Source organism: Schistocerca serialis, chromosome 3, assembly GCF_023864345.2.
Source record: "Schistocerca serialis cubense isolate TAMUIC-IGC-003099 chromosome 3, iqSchSeri2.2, whole genome shotgun sequence".
NCBI classification, from domain to species: Eukaryota; Metazoa; Arthropoda; class Insecta; order Orthoptera; family Acrididae; genus Schistocerca; species Schistocerca serialis.
The window spans coordinates 257741612-257759485 of record NC_064640.1 but is presented as its reverse complement, the minus strand read 5'-3'; the positions used below and the strand labels follow the sequence as shown (position 1 = coordinate 257759485).

General features: G+C 43.4%; 1 protein-coding gene across 2 annotated transcripts in view; it reads left to right on the top strand.

Annotated features, from left to right (window-relative positions):
• The window catches only part of LOC126470026 (PDZ domain-containing protein 8), a 233702-nt gene that overhangs the window by 130038 nt on the left and 85790 nt on the right, over positions 1 to 17874 (top strand). For both annotated transcript variants that reach the window (XM_050097511.1, XM_050097512.1), the window contains exons 7-8: positions 5470 to 5581; positions 8353 to 8495. In XM_050097511.1, coding sequence (XP_049953468.1) covers positions 5470 to 5581; positions 8353 to 8495 — 255 coding nt within the window. The remainder of the gene's footprint in view (positions 1 to 5469; positions 5582 to 8352; positions 8496 to 17874) is intronic.

Genomic DNA, 17874 nt, shown 5'->3' with positions numbered 1-17874 from the left:
TTCCCCATCTTCCTGTCACTCCCCTGCCATCATGCCCATGGACGCCTACTCAGATGGGCTTTAAACAAGGCAGACTGGGTAGCCTTCACCTCTGCAGTCGCTGTTGAATCTCCCCCACATGGTGCCATCGATGTTGTGGTTGAGCAGGTCACTATAACGATTGTTTCTGCAGCGACCAACGCAATCCCTCATTCTTTAGGGATCTCCCGGTGAAAAACAGTCCCTTGGTGGTCGCCAGAAGTCACTGAGGCACTCTTCCCTAGAGCACTTACTAGCTTTTAAGTGGCTTCATGCCAGTGCTCGCCAGATTATAAATTGACGGAAATGGGAGTGTTGGGAGAGGCGCATGGCGACCATTGGGTGCCATACGTCACCGTCCCATGTCTGGACGAAATTCAGACATGTTTTTGGATACCAGACCCCAACAGGTGTCCCTGGTGTCAACATCAATGATGCGCTATCCACCTATGCAAACGCGCTTGCGAGCTCTTTGCAGAACACTATGCTCAAGCCTCTGTGTCAGAGAATTACCCCCTAGGCTTTTGCACCCACAAATGGTGGATGGAACAGAAAGTCCTCTCGTTCACTACATGCCACAGTGAACCCTATAGTGCCCCATTTACAGAGTGGGAGCTCCTCAGCGCCCTTGCACATTGCCCCAACACAGCTCCTGGGCCGTATCAGATGCACAGTCAGATGGTTGAACATCTTTTCTCCGACTACAAGCGACATCTCCTTGTCATCTTCAATCAGATCTGGTGCAATGGCGTCTTTCCATCACAATTGTGGGAGAGCACCATCATTCTGGTGCTGAAACCCAGTAAAAACCTGCTTGATGTGGATAACTGTCGGCCCATCAGCCTCACCAATGTTCTTTGTAAGCTGCTGGAACATATGGTGTGTCAGCAGTTGGGTTGGGTCCTGGAGTCATGCGCTCTACTGGCTCAATGTCAGGGCGGCTTCCACCAAGGTCGCTCTACCACGGATAAATAATCTTGTGTCTCTCAAGTCTGCCATCCAAACAGCCTATTCCGGACACCTACACCTGGTTGTCATCTTTTTTTGACTTACGTAAAGCATACGACACGACCTGGCGACATCATATCTTCACCACATTGTATGAGTTGTGTCTCCGGGGCCCACCCCCAATATTTATCCAAAACTTTCTGCCTCTATGTATCTTCTGTGTCCAATTTGGTGCCTCCCATAGCCTCCCCCTCCCCCACCCCAATATCCAGGAGAATTGTGTTCCACAGGGCTCTGCATTGAGCGTGTGTCTATTTTTAATGGCTATTAATGGTGTAGCAGCAGCTGTAGGGCTGTCTGTCTCACCTTCTCTGTATGGGGATGACTTCTGCATTTCGTACTGCTCCTCCAATACTGGTGTTGCTGAGCGGTGCCTACAGGGAGCCATTCACTAGGCTAGCCCACGGCTTCTGGTTTTCAGCTGTGAAGTCGTATGTCATGCACTTCTGTCGGCATCGTACCATTCATCTGGAAACAGAACTTTACCTTAATGATGATCCACTCACTGTAGTGGAGATATATCGATTCTTAGGACCAGTTTTCAATGCCCGATTGACTTGGTTACCTCACCTTCGTCAACTTAAGCGGAAGTGCTGGCAGCAACACCAACGGGTGTGCAGATCGCTCTATGCCGCTGCAACTCTTCAGAGCCCTTGTTCAATACCACCTTGACGATGACAGGCTGGTTTACAGATTGGTGGCACCCTCAGTGTTGCATTTACTCGACCCATTGCACCACTGTGACGTTCGCCTAGCGACGACCTTTTTAGAACGAGTCCGGTGACCAGTGTCCTGGTGGAGGCCAGAGTCCCTCCATTGCAGATACGACGTGCACAACTGCTTGCCAGTTATGTTGCACGCATTCGTAGTTCTCCTGAGCATCCGAATTACTGTCTCCTTTTCCCCAGCCCCGGCAGTCCCATCTCCCGCATTGGTGCCCCAGGTCAGGGCTAACGATTGCAGCTTGCATGCGATCCCTTCTATCTGAACTGGAGTCCTTCCCTTTACCACTTCTACTTGAGGTCCATTCATGTACACCTCCATGGTGTACACCTTGCCTGAAGCTTCATCTGGACCTTTTGCATGGACGTAAGGACTCTGTTAACCAAATAGCTCTCTGCTGTCACTTCCCTCGATCCTTGACGTTTTCCGGGGCTCTGAAGTTGTTTACACCAATGGCTCGATGGCTGATGGTAATGTTGCCTTTGCCTATGTCTGCAGAGGCCATATTGAACAGCATTCCTTTCCTGCTGGCTACAGTGTATTCACTGCAGAGCTTGTGGCCATATCTTGTGCACTTCAGTACACCCGTTCCTGTTCTGGTGAGTCATTTCTTCTCTGTTCTGACCCTGTGAGCAGCTTACAAGCTATCGACAAGTGCTACCCTCACCATCCTTTGGTAGTTACCATCCAGGAGTTCATCTCTGCCCTGGAGTTCAGTGGTGTTTGTGTGGATCCCAGGACATGTCAGAATCCCAGGCAACGAACTTGCTGACAGGCTGGCCAAAGAGGCTACCCAGAAACCGCTTCTGGAGATGGACATCTCTGAAACTGACCTGCGTTCTGTGTTACGCCACAAGGTTTTTCGAGTTCGGGAGATGGAGTGACATAACAGTACGCACAACAAAATGCATGTCATCAAGGAGACTTCGAATGTGTGGAAGTCTTCCCTGCAGGCTTTTCGCAGGGAATCAGTTGTCTTTTGTTGGCTCCACATTGGCCATACGTGGCTAACACATGGTTACCTCCTCCGTCGTGATGATCCACCTCAGTGTCGCTATGGCTCACAAATGACAGTTGTCCACCTCTTGCTGGACTGCCCATTTTTAGCCACTCTGCGGCGGACTTTTAACTTTCCCAGCACCCTTCCTTTGGTGTTGGGCGGCAATGCCTCAACAGCAACTTTAGTTTTATGTTTTATTCATAATTGTGGGTTTTATCATTTGATCTAAATTCTAGCACATGTCCTTTGTCTCTCTGTGCCCTCCACCCTAGTGCTTTTAGGATAGACGTTTTAATGTGTTGCAGAATGGCTGGCTTCTCCTTTTTTTTCTCATGGTCAGGCAGCCATGGTAATCTGCTTTCTTGTTTTAATCTCTTCTACCTCTTTCTTGCATCTCTCTGTGGTTTTCTTGTCCAATTTTATTCATTTTAGTGTTTGTTGCCCTTCTGTTATTCCTGTGGTTTTTTGCTTTCTTCCAGTTGTGGTTTGTATCTCCCGATTGTTTTACTCCCACCCTTGTAGAATTAATTTAAGTGGAATGAGGGACCGATGACGTAGCAATTTGGTCCCTCCCCCCTCTTTCAAACCAACCCACCACCTCCTTCTATGCCTTCCTGTACTTTTCAGAAGTACCTGTAGCTTACCAAATGCAAATTGTTGTCAACTGATGTTCTAGCAACTTGAATATTTGACTACTTACTGGGTGGCTAAAACACTAAGTCTCAAATGGAGACAATTTTGTATGCATCATTATACCAAGACATGATTCAATATGGTGTATTTTGCTTTTCATTGAGGGTGGGGGTAAAACCATCAGCCAGCTTTGGCTTTAATTGGAAAAGTGTGTATACCTGCCCAGAAAGTATTCCTAAACATATTCTGGAGCATTTACTCTGTGGATGGTGTATACATTAGTTCATTCAACTCAAGGAAGAGATTTTTGAGAAGATGTGAAGATAGTTTTATGTAAAACATGAAATATGCAGCACTTTCTCAAAAATTTTCAATGTGATCCTTGTATAGCTTGCTACATATGCTACACACAGCACATATTGAGTGAATATTACAAAATTGTAATTGTAACAATATAATGAAAAGGGTGGTTGCTATTCCTCATATAGCAGAGATGCTGTTGCAGAAAGACACAACAAAAAGACTGTCACACAGTTAGTTTTCGACCAGTGAGGCATTTTGCAAAATTAGACACACACACACACACACACACACACACACACACATGACCACAGGCTTAGACAGAGAGTGACGGTGTGGTGTTTGTGACAGTACTGGAGTAAGTGGTGGTGGGAGGATGTACAGGACAGGTCTTGCATCAAGGTCTATTACAGGGATATGAGCCATGTGGCAAAGGGTTAGGAGCAGGGGTTGTGTAGGGATGGGTGAGGATATTGTGTAGGTTTGGTGGGCAGCAGAACGCCAGTGTGGCAGGAGTAGGAAAGATAGTGGGCATGACATTTCTCATTTCAGGGCGTGACAAGAGGTAGTTGAAACCATGGTGGAGAATGTAATTCAGTTGCTCCAGTCCTGGGTGGCACTGAGTCATGAGGGAAACGCTCCTCTGTGGCTGGATGGTGGGGTTTGGAATGTGTTGGATGACTGAAAAGATAAGGCATGAGAGATCAGTTTTTGTGCAAGGTTGGGAGGGTAATTACGATCTGTAAAGGCTTCAGCGAGATCCTCAGTATATTTTGAGAGGGACCACTCAACACTACAGATGGCGAGGCTGTATGGAAGACATGTCCAGTACATCCTCCCTCCACCACCTACTGCAGTATAGTCACAAACATCGCCTATCCCATCAAAGGCAGAGCTACCTGTGAAACCAGTAATATGATCTACATGCAAAGCTGCAACCATCATGCTGCATTCTACATGGGTATGGGGTATGGCAACCAAGAACTTGTCTGTCCGCATGAATGACCACTGACAAACTGTGGCCAAGAAACAACTGGACCCCCTGTTGCTGAGTACACCACCCAAAACGATGTCCTTCATTTCAATGAGTGCTTCACAGCCAGTGCCATCTGGATCCTTCCAGCCAATACCAGCTTTCCTGAATTACGCAGGTGAGGACTCGCCCTGCAATATATCCTATGTTCCTGTAACCCTCCTGGTCTCAACCTTCGTGAGTCATGTCCTTACCCATCAAGCCCCTTCCCTGTTCCCATCCCAGCACCATACAGCCCTCTAATCCACCAACTCACCCAGTCTTTTTACTTCCCTCCTTTTCCACTAACCCCCCCCCCAGTCTTTTTACTTCTCTTATTTTCCACTAACCCCCCCCCCCCTTTCTCCCCCACCCTCTGTCCAACCTCCCAACTGCACCTATCTGCCCCACTCTCCACCACATCCCTGCACACCCCCAGCAGCACTTTACAGTCCCCCACCCTCACCCTGCTGTCCCTCCCTCTCCCTGCCCCAGCCTCCTCCTTGTGTGAGTGTGTGTGTGTGTGTGTGTGTGTGTGTGTGTGTGTGTGTGTGTGTGTGTGTGTGTGTGTAATTTTGAGAAAGACCTTGTTGGCCAAATGCTAACTGTGTGACAGTCTTTTTGTTGGGCTTTTGACTCAGTGTCTCCGTTACATGGTGAGTAGCAACTATCCTTTTCATTATATTGTTGCATTCCATCCTTGATATTACAAAATTGTGTGATGTACTCTGCCCTGAAAGATGATTTTGGCCTTGAAAAAGTTTTTTCTCTGCAGGAACTGGATACATTAAAACTTCCAGACCAGCGCAAGAACAGTGAAGGTCTGCGTCATCGGAAGCTGTCTGAGCAGAGTGATAGCAGTGTGTCAAATCCTGCTTCGGTACCAGGTTTGCTATCTGTGTACTACTAACTTAATTTTTTAAACACCTGCACATTTCTGTATGTAACATGATTCAGATGTTCCCTTCTGCCAAATTCCCACTTTTGAATACAAAGGAGCTAATATCTTTTTTTGTGGTATATGTTACAGTACGCTTTGTGAAATAACAGCCAAAAATAAAATCATTTAAAGATGTATAAATTGGCTACATACCAAACTAACATGCAACATCTTTCCTCAATGAGAAATTGAAAGGAAAGGAATATTGTTTATTTTTTTCCTCTGGAATAGTGAGTTTGGGCTACTGATAGTGTTACAGACTGGAGTAGGAGGTAATAGGTACTTTGTATCGAGTCTGACAGGTCTAATGTTGGGGTCATACTGAAAGCATAATGGTATGAAGAATAATAAAAAAAATGTTAGTGAGCAAGTATTACTATTAATCATAGGAAGAAAAGGGGAAGATGAAAGTAGAATGAGAGAGTGAGAGTGAGAGAGAGAGAAAGAGAGAGAAATTCAAGTAAAAACTAGTAATGGATGGAGGCATTAGTAAAGAGGGTACAGGGACATAAGTGAAGTGAAAAAAGGAAGTATAAATTTAAAAAAAGAAAAACGAGGGTCAATGTTGGTAAAAAGTTGGTAGAAAAAGAAAGGTATAATGTAAGATGTGAAAGTAGGGATGAGGAGGAAGAAATAAGAAAAACTCTGTCATGCCTCACAAGTGGTGTCAACAAAGGATGTCTTGGACAGAAAATTTACACATCTGAAATACCGACGAGCCTAACAATGGCAACAACTACCCAAATCATGCGAAAGAGGCGCCCTTGGTAGAGTGAAAGAGATGCTGGAGTAGTGTATGTTTGTGTGCTTGTGCGTGCTCAATAATCTTCAATAATCTAGAGATCTGCCAGCCAATACTGACACGTTGTTTTTGTTTTAGAGACATCTATTCTGCAGTTATAAGTAGTATGAGAGTTATTCCATCTTTTGTGACAGTAAATACTGTAACTGGTATTTGACCAAATATCAGGAACAAGTCTAAAGAAACCCGCTATGGCTGGACAGATTAGCATGGGACCATTAACAATGGGTCAATCAGTGTGAAGAGAAAGATAAACAGTGATAAAATGGACAAATGGAGACAGCACTATAGATAAATTATGTCCATTTAGTAACCCAGAGAGAGAGAGAACCTGGGGCGTAGCAAAGTTAGAACCAATGGTGCATCATGGCAGCTAGATGATAGTGTAGCAAATACACCATTGAGTCCGGTCTTGCTGCATACAGAACTTATACAGTGGCCAGCAGAATGATATGTTGAACCATGGCCAGCTACACTAGCAGTCATGGGTTTAGCTGACGAGGTCCAGTTCCATGCTCTCTGGCAGCCTCTCTCAGATGCAGGGCTGAGATACCAGAGTTACGAAATCTTATTTGGACTGGATGCATTTTGCCTTTATCCAAAACATCTTCAGTGGCCAGTTTTTTGGCTCCTACACTATTTCTGTGCATTGTTCTGTTCCCAGGCATTGGATTATTAGCACAGTGCATTGCATTGACACACAATTCTCTTTTTTTTTCATTTTCATGTTATTTTCTATCCACATTTACCTCATGTCCTCAAAAGTACATGAGTTGAACGTGGATAGATAATAACATGAAAGCACTCCATCTACAGGCCACAAGTGGCCCATCGGGACCATCCAGTCGCCGTGTCATCCTCAGCTGAGGATGCCGATAGGAGGGGCGTGTGGTCAGCACACCACTCTCCCAATTGTTATGATAGTTTTCCGTGACCGGAGCTGCTACTATTCAGTCGAGTAGCACCTCAGTTGGCATCACAAGGCTGAGTGCACCCCAAAAGACGCAACAGTGCATGGCAGCCCGGATGGTCACCCATCCAGATAATAACATGAAGACAAGAAAATATTGTTGTTAGTGCAATGCAGTGTACTAATAATCCAATGCTTATGTGTAGAACAACATGTGGAAATACTGTAGGAGCTAAAACAACTCATCACTGAATATGGTTTATATAAAAGCAAAACATGTTTGGTCCTAATAAGACTTTATAATAGTCATAAAAGACAGAATAACTCATATATTACTTGCAATAATTTTGCATATGCTGTAGCTTTGGTACATTGTTAGATGCACTTCATTGATACCAATCTAAACAGAATGCAGGACTGAAATCAGATTAAACAAAATGCAGCATATTAAAAGACAGTATAAACTGAGAGAGAAAGATTTGTTTTCTTGTCCAGCATGTGGAGTGTCTTGATGGGCTAAACTGGTTATGCTTTAAAAAAAGTGCAAGTGGTGCTGACAATTTATGCAAAATAAAGAGATTTATTAAAAGAGAAGTAACACCCAAACCAAAAGAGATTTATTGCAGAGGTTACAGCACTTTGAAAAAGTTTGATAGAAATGTTCAGATATAATTTTGAACAGGGTAATTATATTTCTAACTACATCAGTAAACTAGCAGAATGTACAGCTATCACTGTCACTTATGTTAGAAACTGCTGTTTGGAAAAACATGTGCTTTGAAGAGAGTTTAGTGTGAATACTTTCAAACACATCACTATGTACAAAATAAGTCTGAGACAAAGAAACTTGTGGAGAATTTCCTTGGACACTGGAAATAATGACAAGCTCCTTATAAAATAAAATTTTAAAAATCTATTATTGTGAAGGAGATTTTTTGTACATTGTATAATTTTCATAACTATTATTTGAGAAAAAATATTATTCTTATTATTTTATAATTTGCAGGTTCGCCTGCAAAGACAACAGATTATTCCAGACAGCCAAGTCCTGTACACGGTCAGAAGTTACTTCTGGATTCTATTATGGATGGAGGAACATCTGTTGATTCATTGCAGATACATAAGACAAGAGAACTACCCTTCAGCAAGGTAAATACATGGATGGTGCTTACAAGGAAAGTACTCAGTTATGGCAGTGCAGAAAATTTCTTGAGGATGAAATGATATTGCATGGAAAATTTATTTGTGGAATATTTGGAAAGGATTCTCCAGTATTGGGCTCCATGGAAGTTGAATGTCCATCTGAAGAATGGACCCAGATGGCTGGTAGAGGACATAGTATTGCTGCAGTGCTGTGCTCGCACAGTGAACGCGCCACCCATTTCGTCGCATGAATATGTTGGTCAATAGTGTTCCTCATGGGCAGTATAAAAATGTCAGCCCAGCAAGTAGTCTGTTAGTTCTGTATTCACATCTGATATTCTTGTTATTGTCATTGCTGTAATATGAACTTTTTGATAACAACCTCACTTGTGACTTGTTTCTTCTCAGTGGCCGCATATTAGTTTGTGTTTCTCTTTGTTCTTGACCGCTTGAAATCATTGTGTCAAACGTTCTCACTTTGCACCATATTATTGAATTGGTGGTTTTGGGTGTGTCGTGGTCTGTGTCTTGTCAGCTGTCAATCAGCAGTGTTTGGCTTGACTGCTATTTGGTATCATGTTCTCTTCACAGGTAGGCCTTGTGCCTTGCGGCTTCACCTGTTTTCTCTTGTGGGTTGTGACATGTCCTCTGATATGCAGCTACAACTGGATATACCATTGGTGATGAGGACAAAGGAAGTTGTTTTCTGTTGCAGCAGCTACTAATAGATTTGTTTACAAAAGTCACCTCAGCTTCAGATGGACAAACTCTGAGAGGCTGAGTCACTTTGCTCCAGGCCTCAGTCTCCCTCACAGTTGATGCCCCCACCATACCATATGTCCTCCACCGTTACCTGCCTTCTAGTAATGCTACGGATGAATGGGACACTTATTTGCATCAACTGATGCAACATTTCATGGTGATTCGAGTCACGGATGATTCATTACAGTGATCATTATTTCTATAGTGGGCATCCCCAGACACATTTCTTCTGCTTCAAAAATTAGCACCTCTGTCTGATTCCTTCACACTCTTCTTTCAGGAGATATGCAGTATGTTGGCTAATTATTATTCCTAGAGATATCATGTAGTTGTCCACATGCTTGAGTTTCCCCAGTACCATAAAGAGTTGAGACGATCATACTGCTCCTGGGTCAATGACGTGCAAGGTCTCATCTGCAAATGCAATTTCACTTGCACCTATAAAGGCTTGCAAGGTTTTGTACATGGACTCCATGATTTGTGATGTCATAGTTCAGTTTGCACCTGATCAAGAGGTCTGTACAATGGCAGTGAAATTGGATAATCCATTGTTGGAGGACATCATCCGCATTGCACACTCATTCAAAATTGCCCAGGTTGTAATGAACAATGAAGGGTGAAGCCCCCAAGTTGCAGCAGTTAACCACCGAGCGAGGTGGCGCAGTGGTTAGCACACTGGACTCGCATTCGGGAGGACGACGGTTCGATCCCGTCTCCGGCCGTCCCGATTTAGGTTTTCTGTGATTTCCCTAAATCGCTTCAGGCAAATGCTGGGATGGTTCCTTTGAAAGGGCACGGCCGATTTCCTTCCCCATCCTTCCCTCACCCGAGCTTGCGCTCCGTCTCTAATGACCTCGTTGTCGACGGGACGTTAAACACTAATCTCTTCTCTTCTCTTGCAGCAGTTAATGTGCCACTATGCATTCCACCCCGTGTCGCAGGTTGCAGACAAACCCCAGGTTGCGGCAGCACTTTGATTTATCGTTGTCCAATATCTCGTAGATGGCCATGGGGCTGCTCCCTTCGTGGCCACAGTGATTTTCTGCTCACTCCAAGCAGAATGTCCAGAATACTTTGGATCCTTTACATGCAGTGGCAAAGAGGGGCATCTTTACTCATTTTATCAAAGCTGTGCAAGTCCCTCTCTGATGAAGTCAATGTTATATCACTTGCAGTCCCTTTCCAGGAGCTGGATAATGTCTGTACTGCATTTGCATCTACACTGACAGAAGAAAAAAAATCACAACACCAAAAAACAATTAATGAAGAGTAATGAAATTTTGGGAATACATTTGTCCATGTAACATACTTTAGTGATTATCATTGCAGTGGAGTTCCATGCCTAGTGCACTTGGTCTGTCAGTACAGGAACGATTAATATTGTTTGTGGATTATGCTGGAGCTGTCATTGTCAATACAGGAACAATTAATATTGTTTGTGGATGATGCTGGAGCTGTCATTTGATGTCCCATGAGTTTCAATTGGAGACAGGTCTGGTGATTGAGCAGGCCAAGGCAACACGTTGAAACTCTTGGAGCATATTGGGTTTCAACAGTGGTGTGTGGGTGAGCATTAACCTGTTGGAAAACCCCCTAAATGCTGTTCATGAATGGCAGCACAGCAAGTCGAATTAGCAGACTGATGTACATATTTGCAGTCAGGGTGTGTGGGATAACCACGAGAGTGCTCCTCCTGTCCTGCATAAATGCACCTCAGACCATGCATGTCCAAAGTGTCTAGCATGCAGACTGTTTGGTTGCAGACCCTCAGCTGGCTTTCTTCAACACACAGCCATCACTGGTACCGAGACAGAACCAGCTTTCATGAGAAGACATTACAGACCTCGACCCTGCCCTCCAGTGAGCTCTTGCTTGACACCAGTGAAGTCGGAATTGGCAGTGGTTTGGGGTTAGTGGAATGCATGCTATAGGACTTTGTGACAGTTCATTGTGTCACTGTGGTGCCAACTGCTGCTCAGATTGTTGCTGCAGATGCTGTACAATGTGCCAGAGCCATACGCCGAACTTAATGGTCTTCCCTCTTGGTAGTGCGATGTGGCTGTCCAGAAAATGGTCTTCTTGTGATCATACATTCTTGTGACTACTGCTGCCAGCAATCATTTTCAGTTGCTACATTGCTGCCAAGTTTTTCTGCAGTAATGCAGAAGGAACATCCAGCTTCTCATTGCCCTACTACCTGACCTCGCTCAAACTCAGTGATGTGTTGATAGTTGTTGTATCTTGCCTACTCGTCAAATATAAGGTGCCTAGGAAACCTGCATTCTTAGATCACTAGACAACAATTCAAGCAAATAGTATTAATGGAGTTTTTATTACAGAAAATAACTTTGAGAAATACAGATGTGTTACAAGCAAAGGGTGACAGACAAAATAAGAAATCTCTTCAGTATAGACACTGTTACATAGTAGAAGCGAAATGACTAGTCTTGAAGCTATTCTCAAACTTGTTGCTGTGGAACCCGGCGAACTGGGCCAAGGCCAGGTGGCACAGCAGTTATGTCCTCTTCATGTAGAGGGCAATGCCGTTGTTTTGTTGTCCTGCAGAGGGGCTGGTCCGCTTGCAATTAGCTGACATCATCTCAGAAACCTCTCTGCTCTAATGTTCCCTCCTGGTGTGTCGGCACTTGGCTTTACACCAGAACATCCCTCACCTCCAAAGTGACAGACCATCATCGTGTAAGGAGCTCAACAATGGGAGGGGAGGTGAGGCAGGATCATGGATGCTGTGCTGGACTGGAGGAAGCTGTAGCTGCAGGAGACATCAGGCATCTGGCCGTACCCCACGATCCGGCCTTCGCTGTGGTGGAAACATCCCCTGGAAAACAACCAGAAGGGTACGCATCCACCTCCTGAGGCCCACAGCAAGATGTAGTAGGCATTGGCTGCTGCAATGTGGGTGGCTCCAGCTCCATCGGTAGGACGAGAGGAGGCGGAGGAGACGAAGGCTCCGTCTCCATGGGGTCATCGTGTGGTGTTGTGCTGACATCTTCTTGTGGCTGCTGTGGCCACACTGTCCATGGGATCCGTGAATCTGGGGGAAGAGATACAGAAGGATCAGCGTAGACATGACAGTGGCAAATTTGATTGTGATGTCAGCACTGCAGTCTGTTGGGGCCTGAAATGAGGTACATGCATGTGCAAAGTCGATGAAGGATCTTGCCTTGTGCACTCCGTCTGCTGCTGCTGCTGCTGCTGCTGCTGCTACTACTACTAAAAACCCTGAAAAACATATAATCATGCAGCATGAAGCGATACTTGTAGCCTTACTTTGGTGCCGGATGCTGAGGAGTGTGAGCAATGTCCAATGGTGACGGCTGTGAAGCAATTCCGCTGGCGATGGTCTGTCTCATGAGTGTGAACGATAGGAGGTGAGAAACAGGTGCAATGCTTGATCCCTGGTGTGTGCAGTGTGAAGTTTGCCCATCTGCTGCTTGAAGGTTCTGACAAAACATTCTACTTTGCTGTTTGACTGTGGATTGAATGGTGCACTAGTTAGATGCTGTATGCCATTGTGTTCACAGAATGTTTCAGATTCATTTGACATGAACTGAGGACCATTGTCTGACACTATGACTTCAGGCAAACATTCGAGGCAAAAAATAGATGACAGTACCTGAACTGTGCTACATTAGGTTGTTGAGTTCATTGGCACAGCAAAAATCAACTTTCTGTAAGAGTACCACAATCAACCAACAAATGTTCCCAAAAGGTCCCGCAAAGTCTATGTGCACACATTGCCATGGTGATTGCAACTTAGGCCAAGCAGAGAATTTTTGTGGTGGAGCGGACTGATTTTCCGCAAATGCATGACACTGTTACGTCATCTGTTCTATTTGCGTGTCTATACCCTGCCAAGTACAGTGTCGATGCGCTAACTGTTTCATACAAACAATCTCCAGTGCCCTTGATGAGGTATCTGCAACACTTCTTTTTACAAAGCTGTGGGGATCAACACATGTGACTGTCCACTGTCATTTTGAACAAGAATCACTCCTTTCTGTATAGCAAGGCTATGCTGACGTGCAAAGTATCAGCACACTATAGAGTTCTTTATGCTATGCAACGAGTGAGGCCAAGATGTGCAAATGTATTTTTGCAAAATGTTCAAATCAGAATTAGCTTCTGTGGCCTGTGCAATTTTCCTATAGGTCAGAGGAGAGGACTGAAACAATTCAGAAGCCTGAGCACTGATGTGACAGCAAGATGGATGAGAAGCGTGAAAGTCTGTATCAAGGCCAGTCAGAAGACATGAAAGTGTGTCTGCATTACCAAGTTGAGTTGTCAGATTATACAGAATTTTGTACTGGTATTGAGACAACAATAAAGCCCATCTTTGCAATTTTTGGGCAGTTTGTACAGGAAGCGGCTTCATCAGATGAAACAAGGACTGCAGTCGCTTGTGATCTGTTACTAAGTAGAATTTTCTGCCATGCAAATATTGGTGGAATTTGGTGACACCATACACCCTAGCTGACACCTCTTTCTCTCTTTGTGAATGGTTACACTGAGCTTTGGATAACACTTTTGATGTGAAAGCAATAGGCCTGTCTTTATCACCAGTTCTGTGTGAAAGCACTGCACCGATTCCGTAAGAGGAAGCATCAATGTGCAGTACAATTGGTTTGTTAGGATCAAAGTGAACCAAGCATCAATCCCTGAGCAATGCACCTTTAAGTGTTTGAAAAGCTTCTTGGCACTCACCTGTCTACACCAAGGGGACTTTTTTGTGATGCAAGCAATGCAATGGCGCCGCAGTTTGTGCAGCTTTCTGTATGAACTGAATATAGTAGGTCATTTTGCCTAAGACTGACTGCAATTCTGTGACATTACGAGGAACTGGCAAGTCACCGATGACTAGCAAATATGACTGAAGAGGATCTACACCTTGACTGTTGATGACAAGGCCATGATACCGTAACTCAGGCTTAAAAATCACACTTGTCAAGTCTGCACTTTTGTCCTGTATCAGACAACACATGAAACAAAGCACACAAATTTTCACTGTGTTCTTCAGGTGTATTACCTGATACGACAATATCGTCCAAATAGTTTGAAGAATTTGGTACTTGACCAGTTAGCTGTTCCAAATACCATTGGAAAATTGTGGGTTTGGGAGCATTGCCTAAGGCAAATGCAAATATTTAAAGAAGCCCAAATGAGTGTTCACAATACACACGCTTTTTGAGATTTTTCATCTAGTGGTATTTGAAGATGTGTGTCTCGCAAATCAATTTTTGAAAAGTAACGACCAGTGCCTAGTCTGTCCACGAGATCCTCTGGGCTTGTCAATGGATAAGTATCAATCACAGTCTGTGGGTTGACTGTAGACTTAAATTCAACACAGAGGCAAATGTGACCTGAAGGTTTGGGTAGCAAAACCAGTGGAGTTGCAAATTGACTAGATTGTATGGGCACAATAGCTCCGCTATCTTGCAATTCTTTACGTTCCGAAGACACTTTGTCCCGTAATGCAATGGGAACAGTTCTGGCTCGGCAAAATTTTGGCTGAGCATTGCATTTCATAGTAAAATGTGCAACAAAATTGTTAGCCTTGCCTAAACCTTCAGAAAAGAGTTCAGGGAATTCTTTCAACAAGCTAGCTACACTGTATTTTGCATTGAATGCAGACACTGACAACACATTGTCCTGAATATTAAAGCCACAAATCAAATGAATCAAGGGCAAATATGTTCCCACAGTCATGTGATTAGAGCACAGTAAAAGTTACAGTTCGCGTATGCGACCTTCCTGCAGCCAGTAGTCAAAGGGCTTGGGTCTTTGCTGTACCTCCATTCCAGCCCCCCCACAGCACTGTACAGAGCATTTCCACTTGTATGTACTTATTTCGTAGGGGAGTGGTCAGATATTGGGCTCTGCAGATGTTGTATGCTGGTGCAGGAAATGGACCTTGATGGCCATTGGAGGATGTAGGATCACTGCAACACTGCACTTGCATAGTGAGCACGTCATCCATCTCACTATGTGAATATACTAAGCAGTAGTTTCCTCATGGCCGGTATAAATATGGCCACCTAGCAAACAGTCAGTCAGTTCTGTACTCATGTCTCTTATTGTTGGTTACTATCATTACTGTACTATGGACTATTAAATAACAATCCTGGTCAAATTTTGGATAGTCTCTCTCTTTGTTCTTGGCCCGTTGACATTGTTGTGGCAAAGATTCTTGCTTTGCACTTGGTAGTTGCATAGGTTGTTTTGGGCTTGTCCTGGTCTGTGTTTTTTCTGACATCAGTCAACCATGTTTAGCTTGACTACCACTTGTTATTGTGTTCTCTTCTGAAGGTGGCTCTTCCCCCTTCGGCTTCGTCCATTTCTCTCCTGGGTTCTGACACATGTGCTGATCAGTGCCTACATGCGGATATAGCAGATTCTTCTTATTTTAAATGTGTTGGTGAAATCTAAAGGTCATTACAATTCAGCTGTAAGGATGCTAGTGGGCCATGAACAGGTTCATGTTGAGAGGATACCACATGAGTGCTTATTGCTTTGCCATGGCTTATTTTTAGTACTACTGTACTCAGTGCTGTAATGAATATTGATTATAATGCAGTATATAGTTTTGAGTTGCCAATATGTCTAATGTTGATATGTCATTTGCAACAATGTTACAGGCATGAGAGAGGCTTGTGCACAAGGTGATACTGTCTTGGTTAAAGAGCAGCATTCCAGATAACAGTGAAGCAGGAATCGTAGACAAGCATCAGAATTCTTTAATCTTAGTGAACTTACCAGATTGATAAACCAGTCCTGTGTTGTAGTTTCATTAATGGTGTCCTCATGATATGGATCCAAGGTGAACAGATTCTTTTTACTTCCCACCAGAGCCTTAAGAACTTCCTAGAAAATCATTTCACTTAGTTGTCTGCTGCTCAACTGCTCAACATGCCACATTTCTGATGTCGGCCTCTACCTCTGTGATGTTGTTATACATGCATGCCAAGTGCTAACAGATGCTCGAGGTGGAAGGGTTAGCAGCTGTCATTGGTACCTTCAGATGCAACATATGTCATATATCCATATCAAGATTGGACAAGGCCTTTGATGATAGTGCACTGTGTAGTACTGTCACACGGTAACTCTGTGACATTTTACATGTTCATGTGTTGATGTTGTTGTCTTCAGACCAAAGACTGTTTGATGCAGCTCTCCATGCTACTCTATCGTGTGCAAGCCTCTTTATCTTAAAAAAAAAAAAAAAAAAACACACACACACACACACACACTACTGTATTGATATATTGATACATCAATATTTTTCACAAAAATATTGATTATCAATACATCAATATTTTTCACAAAAGTATCAATATGTATTGATGATATTTTTTTCACTGATATATCAATACCAAAATGGCACTATTGAGTGCCAATATTTTTATTTTGTTATATTTTTTTGTAATTTTCAATAAACATTTGTCATTGTTCTTTTGAAATTTTAGTAGAAAATAAATTTTACTTTCACTGTGTGAAGGAGTCTTACTACTTTTTAATGCAACTAGTGTGCTGTTTCTTCATATCTGCGGCATTCTTCAAAAACAGTTGTTCTCTCTGAAAATGAAACTCATGAACAAAAATCTAAATGACAAGAATGGTCCATGTGGTGGGCAGAGATGTGTGAGGGAAATAATGATGTAATCAGTGCTCAGTGCTATCAACAGAAACTGCAGTGTTTAACTCCACCATGCAATTTTTACACAATAACTGCTAGCTCACTGACATTTGCAGAAATGAAAAAACAGGGAAGTCAACGTGAAGTGTTCCAGACAAATCCAGTATGTGGCGAAACTGAACGACAAACCCATTGGACACTTTTTGTTGTGCCACTTACCTGCAGTTACCATTGTTAGCAATGTGGTTACTGCCAGGTGTGAGTGGGCATTGTTTTCCTTTCAGTTCTTGCTCTAAGGGGGGATAAGCAGGCTGCTGGCTTGTTGATGTACAGAATATTTAGTAATACATCAATAGTTAAATATACAGCTCTAAAACTGGCAGTGTATATACAATATGCAGACAAAATATCAATATATCGGATTCCCGATATTTTTAAAAATATTAACAGTCCTAGTGCAACCTGCATCCCGAATCTGCTTACTGTATTCACCTCTTGGTCTCCCTCTATGATTTTTACCCCCCACCACTTTCCTCTGATATTAAATTCATAATCTCTTGATGTCTCAGAATTTGTCCTATCAACCGATTCCCTCTTCTAGTCAGGTTTTGCCACAAATCTTTTTTCTCGGTGATTCTATTCAGTACCTCCGCATTAGTTACATGATCTACCTATCTAATCTTAAGCATTCTTCTGTAGCACCTCATTTCAAAAGCTTCTGTTTTCTTCTTGTCTAAACAGTTTATTGCCGACATTTCACTTTCATACATGGTTACACTCCATACAAATATCTTCAGAAAAGACTTCCTAACACTTAAATCTATATTTGATGTCAACAAATTTCTCTTCTTCAGAAAAATTCTTTGTGCCATTGCCGGTCTAAATTTTATAGCCTCCCTACTTGATCGATCATCAGTTATCTTGCTGCCCAAATAGCAAAACTCATCTACTACATTCGGAGTCTCATTTCCT